Source organism: Lupinus angustifolius, unplaced genomic scaffold (genome assembly GCF_001865875.1).
Source record: "Lupinus angustifolius cultivar Tanjil unplaced genomic scaffold, LupAngTanjil_v1.0 Scaffold_5_157, whole genome shotgun sequence".
NCBI lineage: Eukaryota > Viridiplantae > Streptophyta > Magnoliopsida > Fabales > Fabaceae > Lupinus > Lupinus angustifolius.
The window spans coordinates 28,623-40,944 of NW_017717369.1; the positions used below are offsets into that span (position 1 = coordinate 28,623).

General features: G+C 30.5%; 1 protein-coding gene and 1 long non-coding RNA gene across 5 annotated transcripts; both read left to right on the top strand.

Moving 5' to 3' along the window:
• Positions 1-1,303: 1,303 nt before the first annotated feature.
• LOC109337368 (zinc transporter 11) lies at positions 1,304-3,674 on the top strand. 2 transcript variants are annotated; one of them, XM_019574333.1, is made up of 3 exons: positions 1,304-1,848; positions 2,790-2,851; positions 2,977-3,674. In XM_019574333.1, the coding sequence occupies exons 1-3, from the start codon at positions 1,389-1,391 to the stop codon at positions 3,502-3,504; spliced, it is 1,050 nt and encodes a 349-aa protein (XP_019429878.1). In that variant the 5' UTR covers positions 1,304-1,388; the 3' UTR covers positions 3,505-3,674. The 2 variants fall into 2 exon arrangements, with proteins under 2 accessions (XP_019429878.1, XP_019429879.1); XM_019574334.1 differs by having other exon boundaries at positions 2,796-2,851.
• Positions 3,675-4,516: 842 nt separating this feature from the next.
• On the top strand, positions 4,517-9,290 carry LOC109337365. 3 transcript variants are annotated; one of them, XR_002106443.1, is made up of 6 exons: positions 4,517-6,761; positions 6,846-6,968; positions 7,410-7,966; positions 8,045-8,202; positions 8,294-8,702; positions 8,791-9,290. It is a non-coding gene; the product is annotated as an uncharacterized LOC109337365 (long non-coding RNA). The 3 variants fall into 3 exon arrangements; XR_002106444.1 differs by having other exon boundaries at positions 7,410-7,718; positions 7,923-7,966; positions 8,294-9,290; XR_002106442.1 differs by having other exon boundaries at positions 8,294-9,290.
• The last annotated feature ends 3,032 nt before the right edge of the window (positions 9,291-12,322 follow it).

A 12,322-nucleotide genomic window follows, 5' to 3' on the forward strand; every position in this document is an offset into this window, starting at 1 on the left:
GTTATATTAGAAAATCCATATACCTAATGGACAATATAGATGAGTTAAGAAAACATTATGTTATTCTTTTGTAGTGAGAAATATAAATATTGTAATCATACTTTATATAGTGAAGATATTTATAAACTAAGTCTTATGGTTGTTTACTTTTCAATTTGATGATGTTTTTTCATGTTAAAAATCTTTGTATTACTCTTCTATTTTTACTTTATTTTATTTACCTGCTTTTGTTTATGCTAATGCTCATTTTCTATACTGAGAAATAATATATAATGAATATATTTTTGAACTAAGTCTTATGATTGTTTACTTTTCAATTTAATGATGTTTTTTCATGTTAAAAATCTTGGTATTACTCTTCTATTTTTACTTTATTTTATTTATCTGCTTTTGTTTATGCTAATGCTCATTTTCTATACTGAGAAATAATAAATTGGTTGTGAATTTCCCACCAATAATTATGCAAATAGGTGCTGAATCAGTCACAACCTGTTCAGTCTTTACCTCAAATTTTCGATGCTAAGTTTCTATATTTTTGTCAAAACAAATATCATACTTTTAAGTTTTATTGCTAACCTACTATACATACAAATTTGAAATTGGAGCTTTTCATTGAATTTACAACTTTGTTAAGTAATAACGCGAAATACATAATTAGTTTTGAATAATAACCATCTAAAACTAGAAATGTGATTTTCTACAATCTCATATTAAATGCATATAATTAGGAAGACGGATTGCAAGAACATTAGAGATTTTTACCTCACAAATTCCCAATGACTGCCTTGCACAGATGAGATATTCTCCCCCGTACTTGATGAAATCGTAACATGAGCCGAAAAATAATTTTAATGATGAAAATTTTAATAAAAAATAAAAAATAAAAAAATTTAAATTCTCTTTATATTCCAATACTTGAAAGGTCAGTATTGTTGTATATAGTGGTAATATGAGTTTAAAATATAAATGAATTTTACCATTATATCCTCAGGCCCGTAAATAGTAAATTGCAAGTTTTGTCACAGTTGTCAATGACCCATGAATTGAACAACTGTCTTTGTTGTCAATTAAAGACAACGCCTTGTCACAGATATAGACATTATAGTAGTAATTTGCAGTACAAACTTTTTGTTCAGTTTAGTTGGAACAACTTCAAAAAAAAAACATCCTACAGGTACTACAAAAAATTTGTGTGTAGTACAAAAAATTTGTGTGTAGTACAAAAAAATCTCTATTATCTCCATCAGTTTTCTATTTCCGATTTTCCTCCATTATATATATAATTTCGTACAGAATTATGACTCCAACATTAACACACATATTCACATTCTTTATAACAACCCCTTTCATTTTTGTGATATTCCAATTTTCTTTCTCCTTTCTTCACCATGTCTTTCTCTCTCCGCATCTTCTTCTACTTCACACTCTTCATCCTCTCTGTTTCTGCCCACAGCGGCCACCACGATGATGATGGAGACGGCGGTGGTGACGATGCTGCTCCAAATCTACGGTCCAGGCCCTTGATTCTGGCGAAGATTTGGTGCCTGATTGTGATATTTGTTGCCACTTTTGTGTCTGGGGTATCACCCTATGTATTGAAATGGAATGAAGGGTTCTTGGTTTTGGGGACCCAGTTTGCTGGAGGGGTGTTTTTGGGAACTGCTATGATGCATTTTCTGAGTGATGCTAATGAGATGTTTGGAGATTTGACGAAAAAAGAGTACCCTTTTGCGTTCATGTTAGCATGTGGGGGTTATTTGATCACCATGTTTGCTGATTGTGTCATTTCTTCCATTTTGGAGAAGCGAGATATTAGGACTAGGAATGGAGGTGATGTTGAACTTCAAGGTTTGTCATTTAGGAATGTAGTTATTTATTTCATTATTTATTCATTTTATAAGTCAATGCCAATTTTGTTATCTTTTTACGAGTTGGATTTTGAAGGGCACGAGAGAGAAGGGAAAGACTTGGAAGGAAGTCATGAAATACACTTATGACATGACTTTCAAACCTCTCCTTTCTTTCATTCCCCTCCAAAATGAAACTCGCAAACAGGTTCTAAATGGTTCGCGAGATTAGTTCTACAGGGGAAGGAAAATGCTTATTGCACCACTAGTTGGGAAATGCAATCCTAAACTTGAAATGTTGATGTAAATAGGGTATCTGTATTCCAAGATGAAATGCTTGATTAGAGATGGGAGGTGGGGGCGAAAATATTGCAATTTCAGTGTTGAATGAATAGTACAAGCTAGTATTGATAATATGGGTAGTATTTGTTTGTTTGCTGATATAGATTTGAAAATTATATAAAGGTGCTTCATTATGATGGTTGAATGCTATGGACAAAAAATCACTGGTTGCTTTGTTTCTGGTAATGGTAACTCAGAAGCTTAGCATTTGAGTTTTGATATATTTTCGAATGTTTTAAGCGAGGGGGAAAGAATGGTAACAAAAGTCGTGTAGGAAAAGGAGGGAAGAAAGGGGAGCTAATTCCCCTTTTGGATGTTTAGGTTAGAAAATGAAGGGTCTCATACAGGGAATTAATGTTCCTTCCCCTTAATTGATTTAATTCAAGATAAAACCTCCTTACATCTAATCCAGTCGAAGTGTAACAAACCTTTGGTTTGTGCTTGTGCTTTACGGGATAGAAACATGCCTATACTATAATGACATTTTTTGAGTTGGTCATATTCATCATGGGACATCAATTTAACAAATACGAACTTGAATTTGAGTGGCTTTGGTTTGTCTGTTCTAACCAAAGCTATATTCTGTTCTTCTTGTTTAAGGTGCAGGGGCTGAGGTTGACAAAAGAAGTGGCAATGGCATCACGTCACAGTCACAATACGAGGTTAGATATTCATGGTTTTAAGCTAAGTGAAGTCCTTGCTAAACAAAGTCTTCTTTTGGTATAATTTCAGTTTAGGCATTGTCATTGCTTATTTATTAGTAGTTCCTGGTTTTTTGTGCTAACAGGACAATGATGGCGCCAATCACCACTTACGGAACCCTGCTCTTGTCTCTGCGAGTTCACTCGGGGATACCATTTTGTTGATTATTGCCCTTTGTGCTCACTCAGTGTTCGAGGGCTTAGCAATTGGAGTGGCCGAGACAAAAGCAGATGCTTGGAAAGCTTTGTGGACAATCTCTTTACACAAGATATTTGCAGCCATTGCAATGGGTATTGCTCTCCTAAGGATGATGCCGAATCGCCCTCTGTTTTCATGTGCAGTCTATGCTTTTGCATTTGCAATCTCCAGTCCAATTGGTGTAGCCATTGGAATTGTCATAGATGCCACAACAGAAGGTGCAGTGGCTGATTGGATCTTTGCTATATCTATGGGTCTAGCTTGTGGAGTTTTCATCTATATATCAATAAACCATCTATTGTCAAAGGGATACATGCCCCATAAACCAATAAAGGTTGACTCGCCCTTTTTCAAATTTATGGCTGTGGTGTTTGGCGTTGGAGTAATTGCGATTGTGATGATTTGGGATACCTAAGGTCATTCAGAAATAAGAAGCAAGAATCAAAATCATAGCAACTTCTGTTTACAGCCTAAGCAAAACTGTTTTGTTTATACTTTGTGATTTTGCAACATCATAAGTTTTGTAAGATAGACAAGTGGATTTGTTTCAAGGCTTAATCCAAGGTTGTTCACTTAGTAAACCAATGGTCTTTGTAACTAGGCAGGGTAGATACACAATTGCACAGTTTCAGTTATAAGGTTTTAAACAAAGATTATGTTTGAAGTTAAAGTATTTCTTCTATTCCATAATGTGTCACTCTATATGTTAATGATATATAGAGGGACATACATAGTAGAAAGAAATCAATGCACAACTAGAAATTACCGAAGTCACTAAAAAAATTTTCACAAGAAACCTACTACATCACAAACAGCCAATATGAGAAATAAATACAAAAAGTCTACCGAAAACGTAGACATGATCATAGGAAAGTGACACAAACACCTTATTTTAGAAAGATTCAATCTATATCCTGTATATTAATTGAAGGAGTTGGTGTATTGCATAAAATATATTTCAATTTTGCTTGACACTTAACATTTTCATAGGTAAATTTGTAATCCCATAATAAGTTCGTTTTAAAAAAAAAAAAACTTTATATGCTATTTTATTGAAAAGCACATAGCTTATGTGTGAGTTTTATTTAGTTGTTGACAATTTAGTCATTTTATCATAATTAAAATAATAAAATAAGTATGGGATTCCCTTCATTTATTACCAGCATAGTTAAATTTCAACCATTTGATTTTTTTAATGATTAAATGTAGCAATGATTTTACAAAAACACATATTTTCTTAAAACTACAATTACCTTTGTGGCCCGGTTATAGAAGTAATTTTACATGGTTAGAGATGAAATGAAAAGATAAAGTATATCAATTGGTTGCATGTGTAGCACATGGATTGTCGTTTTCAAAATATTGCTTACTTTGTATGTTTAATCCCCTTTCTGTCTTCCTATTCATTCATCCAATCATCCCCCCTTTCTATCTTTCTATTCACAAATCTTCTCTCACACTCTTTATATTTTATTTTATTCTCAAATATTTGATACTCATCTTCTTGAAGGTAATCATATTGTTCAATAGTTACAAAGATTGTGAAATGATGGTGAACATTTTATTCTCACCATGGAACCTTACATTCGGTGACTGGATTTCCTCAATTTCTTTGGATTTTTATTGTAGTTACGAATGTTGTGAAACCATGGCTACCATTTTGTTCAGTTGAGTGATGATGGAACATTTCATTTCATCGGTGGCTTTCTGACATTTCGTTTGGTTTTTTATTTTATAAAATTAGCAGGCTTTTACCTTATTTTTTAAAAACGATGGCTATCATTTGTTCTCAGCATGTTAATCTTCATATGGTCATTGTCTTTCATACATTTCCTTTGCATTATTTTAAAAAAATGACACCTTTAGTGGTTTTCTATTTTTTTGGGTCACTATATTTTCTCTAAAATGAAAAAAAGAAGGTATTTATCTGTGAAAAAAATTAGATCTCCATAAACTTTTATGTTGAAAATCATTTCTGTAAAAACAATTTTGATGGTAATTTAGTCAACTATTACCTTACTTAAGTAGTATTACTTAGCTTACTCCTTATGTCTCAACATTTACTCAATGTTCATGGTCATTTTACTTTTGTTTGTTATGTACTTCACTCTTTCAATGTTTATGGTCATTCAATAAAATGTTAGTTTTATGGGCATTTTTCTTAAAAACTGATACTTTACATTCCAGCTCTTCCATGTAGGACCACTGATCTGCATAATGATCTTCACATTTCTTGGTTATGGAATTTATGTAACCTCTGATCTCTAGTCTTTGCATGTGTTTATTGAATCATTATTCTTTGTGATATTATCCTTAAAAATTTACTTTACATTCCAGATTTTGCATCTATGACCAATGAGATTCCTTGGAAGATATTTGTTTTATCTAATTGTTGCTCATATGCATAATGACCTTTATATTTTTTTATTAAATCATTATTCTTTGTGATATTATCTTTAAAAAAAATACTTTATTCAAGCTTTTGCATGTATGACCAATGGGATTCCTCGGAAGATAAATTTTTAATCTGATTATTGCTCATATGCATAATGACCTTTACATTTGTTGGTTATGGGCTTTATCTAACCTCTAGTCTCCATTCTTTGCATTTTTTATTGAATCATTATTTATTTTTGAAACAAATATGACCTTTACATGTATGTGCTCTATGTGGTTTTACTTTTGTTTCTTTTTGACTTATGAGCTTGATTCTTTGCATATCACTTATGCACTCCTTTGGTAAAATCTCATTACCATTTAGTTTATATTTAGACTATTGATTTTTAGTGTTTGTATTAGCTCTTGGTTCTCTTCAATATCATTATTTTATTGAAACAAATGTGACCTTTGCATGTATTTCTTCTCTTTGGCCTTCCATTTGTTTCTTTGTGAAATAGTCCTTTACAATTTGTTGTGTATAGACACTTTTTGATACATAAAATTCTTCATTGAATCATATGCATACAATATCATTATGTTGTTTTAACTAATGTGGCATTTTCATGTGTGTGCTCTATGCTGCTTTCGAATTGTTTTTTCTATCAAATAGGTCTTTACCTTTTGTTGTGTATATACACCTTTAGATATAGTAAGTTTTTTCATGATTTTTATGTCAAAAAATTTAGTCTTTTAGATATCAAATAGGTTTTTACCTTTTGTTGTGTATCTACACCTTTAGATACAATAAGTTTCTTCATGATTTTTATGTCCAAAAATTTAGTCTTTTAACATTGAGTCAAACTCTATAATAAAATAAGGCTTTTACATTATGAGGTGTTTTAGTTAATAACTCCCCTTTGTAGAATAACCTTTCACATATCTTTTTTTAACAAACCTTCACATTTCTTTACATTATGTGCCAACTTTAAATGTAATGTTATTTTGTTATTTTCATTGCTATAGAAAGTTGTTCACTACAGAAGGTATTTGATCATTATAGATAATGTTCATTTCATTTGTTTATATTTATGATTTATGATCATTGATTTGTTTATTAATATGTGATGATTTTTTATATATCATTATAATATCAATATCTTGCCCCTTCGACATGAACAAGGATTTGAACGAGTCCAAACACCTTTGGAAGACAACAATTAGGATTACAAAAATCTGGTATGTGCAAATACCACCCAACCTAGACATCTGGAAATAATTTTGATGGATTCTAAGGTAACAATATACCTTATTTAATCTGTTACATTTTTTTTTTTAAATTTTATGTTTTGTAATAAACTTTTTTTTGCTCCATTGTAGGGGGACAAAATATAAGTCTTAGTTAATAAGGATGAGTTTAATGAATGAAGAGAATATTTGTTGGAGAATAGCACTTATGTGATGCACAATTTTAATGTCATGAGGAATGATCTCCAATTTAAGGTATGTGACCATCTCTACAGAATGCAGTTCACTGCCAGTATCACCCTGAAATAAGAGAATTTCCTTATATTTTTGAATTAGAATGTAATTTCAAAAAATTTAGTGACATCCTAACTCGTAACTTTTGGTCAGATTTGTTAATAGGTTAGATCCAAGACCTTATGTCCTCTTATTTTGAATTGTATTTTTTCCGTTATGGTTATAACATATTTTTATTTATTATTGATCTAGAAATCTTTCGTGCTTTTGGTAAGCTGATGTTCTCCCACACACAAACAAATTTGAAGAAATTTATTTTCATTATGAATGATTTTTGGTATTTTCTATTTTTTTAGTCTCGTTTTTATTACTTTAGGTGTTGCCACTTCAGTTTATTTTTTTCCATTATTACACATTTTTAATTTTTTTCCGATCATCTAATTATTTTTATGTTCTCATTAGTGGTGATGTTATTACTCGTACTCTGTGGGAAGCCCACTCGATGAAAATTTTCAACTATTACAACAATCAACCTATTGGTAAATCTATGATCATTCTCTTAACTCATGCTAGAGTCAAAAAGGACAAGGTGATGATGTCTATACAAATGTAATGAATATTTTTTTTAAAAATTATGTTTAATTTTTTTAGATTTATGATATATCCATGAGTTTTTCTAGGTAAGTACCCACCCACTGTTTCTAACTCATGATACTGATCAAAGATTTCGATTGATGATGAAATAACCGACATTCGGAAGTACAAAGAGAGGTTTGCTGACATTGTTTTATCTACGACTATTTACTTTGCTTTTTTATTATAAATACTGATTTCCTACTTATAATAATTGATTATGCATTATTTTGGTCAATTTTTCAACTATGTCTCTATTATGTGACACATTGTGCTAGGATAACAATAAACTATCACAAGATTCTAATTTATCTTATGATGATCGATATATGTATAAAGCAGAGGTGAAGTGTATTACTGAAATATCTGCCCTTACACCAACTAAGGTATGTTGTAGATTTAGATGATGTTTATTAATTTGTTATCACATATGTAGCTAACCATATTTAATTTTTTTTTTACAGGAAATAACAGGTGTAACTGTTGGGACAACAACAATGTTTGTTGTTGGCAAGCAAGGATGGTACTATGACGATTTTACTAAGTGCACGAAGAAGGCTGATGTTAAAGTTAGTCCTTTCAACTACAAGTGTGGCACCTATAATCAGAAGTCTACCCTAAGGTAACACTATTTCTTATTATCAACATTTTCATATATGATACATAGAGATTGTCAACAACTGTTATAATGATTTAATTTTTTCTTTATTAAGTACAAACTGAACATCAAGGTTAATCACCAACATGAAAGTGGAAGGTTCGTGTTATGAGATCGCCAATGTGCTGACATCATTGGCATATGCATCTGACCTCAAAATCAAATGCTGGCAGTAAGTTAATTTTCTCTCTTTCCATTTAACATGCACTTAATTCATATATTGTTTACAAAGAAAGTCATGGAATATTAATGCATTCTGCATAGTTGCATATATATCTTATATGTGTATATAGAAAGGTGAGGGTGATCTGAAGGCAGTCCATTTATTTTTTGATGAACTGCTCGCAAATACTATGGCGCTAAGGGTCAAAGTACAACCATCCTACAATCAATCGTCTTTTATAAGATTATCCGAGAGTCCAAATATGATCAAAAAAGTTATTGATCAGATTGAAGTATTTGAGGTAGTTTCCAAAACCTACTGTTATTACTAATTACTAAATGCAAAGATTTGTTGACTGATTCACTAATTAGATTATCTACTAGAACCAGCCAGCAACTTCTGATGATTTGAAAGGGAAGCATGTTGCCAGTGAATTCTTTCAATTATAATTTGGGAGTGGAATACATAATTTGTTTTTTAAAAAAAATTCAGTGCAAAGGTAATTCATCTAATAACTCTAATAAATTTATATATTTCAAATTTCATGGGTAGTCTATGTCTTTGACTGCTGACCCTGCTGACCATGATCTAGAGAAGTTTCAAGTTATAACTCCAGCCAAGAGATTGTCAGTTAACTTAGACTTGGACCTGCTACAAATCCCACTCTATAATTCCATTCACTTGTCATCTTTGAAGGTGACAAATCATATCAAGACTAAATGACTTACGATATTAGTATCATAAATTATATGTAACCTTTTGATCGAGAACTACCTTTCTTTTGTTGCATCACAATGTGATGTTTTTTATGAAATCATCATGATGACATCGGAGCACACCACTCTCATGTTAACATACTACAACTCCCACCCATCTATATCACCCTCAAATTTTGTTGGGCATCCTATTTGTCATGGATAAGACATGTAGCACTTATCTGTGTTATTGAAGTACTTACTGACATATGATGCCTTTCAAAGCTAATACTATATATTATCATATATGCAATGATAATATGATGTATAACTAATTTATTTAATTTGCTAAAACCATTATTAACTATAAAAGTTAAATTTCAAAGTTAGTAGGAAGTTATATACAAATGAAACATGTGAATAGTACATGATACAAAAAATAAATGTAAATAATAATAAAGGTAAATAATAAATGTATATATGAATACACTATGCTTATTAATAATAAATGTAAATACATTGTTAAATGTAATGTTAATTATTAATTATAAATAATAAATTTAATGCTTATATAAGTACAAAATGAAATTGAATAGAGATACTGATTGCATTTGACATATGTAAAATATTTATGTTGCCTTTCATTTTTCATCATATAAATAATAAATCTTAACAATAGCTTATAAATGTAAATAGTGAATTTTATGCTTATAAGAAATCTATGGATACATCATGCTTATTAGTAATAAATTTGAATACACTATGACATGTAATATCAAATATTAATTAAAAATAATAAATGTAATAATGCCTATGAAACTCTATGAATTTGAAATAGACTTAGTGATTGCATTTGACATATTTAAATTATTTTTGTTGCCTTTCGTTGCTCATCATCCAAAAATACCAACTCAATTAATTAATATATATATATATCATCCTTTGATGATTAAATTTTCTACACAAATACATTTTAATTACTTCGCTTAAAACTAACAATTTCTAGCATGAGTGATAAGTTTTTGCCTACATAAACATTGTTAATCTTCATTGGGTGATTTCTCATATTGCATTTGACTTTTGTAATTTACATATAACATCATGGTCCAAAATCACCAACAAAAGACCGAAATACAACACTTCTCAATCACTATTGTCTATATTTTCTTATTTTTTTAAGAAATAAAGTAATTTAGACATGATTAATAAAAAAATTCATTGCTAAAATTGCATTGCTACTTGACATTGGAAACACAATAACATCATTTCATTGTTCTACTTAAATACATATCACAGTAAGCAAAAAAAAAAAAAAACTGAAAAAAAGGTTGTAAAACTAAGTCAAACCATATTCTACACACTATCTCCAATCTATAAGTGACAAAAGAAAGCTTTCTACAACGTGACTATAGACTTTTGTGCAAGTAACAAGTAACTTTTCCCGAAGACAAAATATAATAATAACTAGGTAACTTTTCTAAAATAGGTTAGCCAAAAAATAGATTGTTTTTTCATCACACCAACCCACGTCTCCTTCTCCTCATTCCAAAACACTGTTTCAATCTTAGGTTTTCAAGGTACATTATCCTCCAACCTTCTCCAACTCAGGTTTCCAAATGCTTAGGAAACAAGCCAAACCTCATGCTCATAATATTCTTCCTAGACGTTAACCTAGCTATTTTTTCATCTTCATTTCTTCTTTTGTCCTTATTTTTCCTTTTTCCCCTAATATACTTTCCAAACTTCTTCTGTTTAACATTGTTAATAACTACTTTCCTTACATCCAGCCAAAGCTATTAACTTTTGTTGTATAAAGTAAGAAGTTTTTTCACAATGTGTTACACCTCAGTTTAACCATAAGGTAAGTCATTTGATTTTGTCAACATATTCATCCCCAGGAACCATTGAATACATTTATATCCTTTCTATATATATTTTTTTATCATTTTGTATTTTCCCTGTTTGTAATGTGCAATTAAATTTTGATGCAGCATGTTATATATAAAACTAAATTGTATAGCACCATTATGAAGTTTCTTAAACCCTACTTTGTATTTTGAGTAAGTTATTATATTTACCAATTTAGAACTACCATTCTAGGTTTAATAATGAATTTTTTTGACAATATGATTTATGTAATATATTGAATTTAATGAATGTTTAGATTGAACCCTTTATGATCTTTGTTATAGTCGATGACGTTTTGAATAAGTAAATGGTAACCCTGTAACATTTAACAAATAATTTATGGTTTTCATTTATATTGTCACTACAACATTTTTTATCTATGCAACGGTTAGAAACCGCGTAGAAAACCCGTTCTCTTTGACAAAAACAATAGTTTTTTAATTGTGGTAGTCTAAGGTGTTGCCTTTTGTTTAGACAATGATTTTTTTTACTTTTGATAACACTTTTAAAACCGTTGTCTAATACTTTAAAATAGGCAACGGTTTTCCTTCATCGGTAACACCAACCGTTAAAAACCATTGTCTATAATAAAAGGTAAAAACCGTTGTTGATGGTCATATAGGCAACAACATGAAAAGTGTTGCCTTTGATCATTTAAAATAGGCAACGGTTTTCCTTTATCATTAATACCAACGGTTTAAAACCGTTGCCTATAAATAAGCAAAGGTGAAAAATTAGGAATAAACTAGCCTTGAAAATAGATATACTTAGAAGGCAATAAATTAGCCTTGAGGTATGCTCCTCCTCCCTGGTGTATAACAAAAATAATAATTGGTATTTATCATTATTACATGGTATGTCGGTACCAATTATGGTATATGATACATGGTTGGATATAGTTTAAACATAACAAAAACTATAATTTAAAACCTTGGTAATATACAAATTATGGTCCTGTCTAAGTCGCTAACACGATATACAAGTTGAAGCATTCTCCGGTTGTCCTAATTCACCCAATTTAGTACTCGTTCATGTGTAACAGCATAAGACAAGTTCTCAGATGCCATCACACAAACGCAGCTATCATCTAGTCTCAACAACCTAGATGATTAACAACACAAAACATATTCAATTCTCAAATAAACATCAACACAAACATATAAACACATAAACATGAAACTTAACAGCCTCAACATCTAATTCCTTCAAGTTTCTTAGTTGGATTTCCTCCATTCTTTGTTTAAATTGTAGATTGAGAAGTATCAACGGATCTTCAAATTTTATACATGATAAAACCTTCTTTACGTTAAAAGTATTA

Excerpts from the sequence above, each read along its gene's own strand:
- LOC109337368 (XM_019574333.1), top strand. The coding sequence starts at position 1,389 with ATGTCTTTCTCTCTCCGCATCTTCTTCTACTTCACACTCTTCATCCTC. Across the intron at positions 1,849-2,789 it reads AGGTGATGTTGAACTTCAAG|GTGCAGGGGCTGAGGTTGAC; the intron begins GTTTGTCATTTA and ends TTCTTGTTTAAG. Across the intron at positions 2,852-2,976 it reads CGTCACAGTCACAATACGAG|GACAATGATGGCGCCAATCA; the intron begins GTTAGATATTCA and ends TTGTGCTAACAG.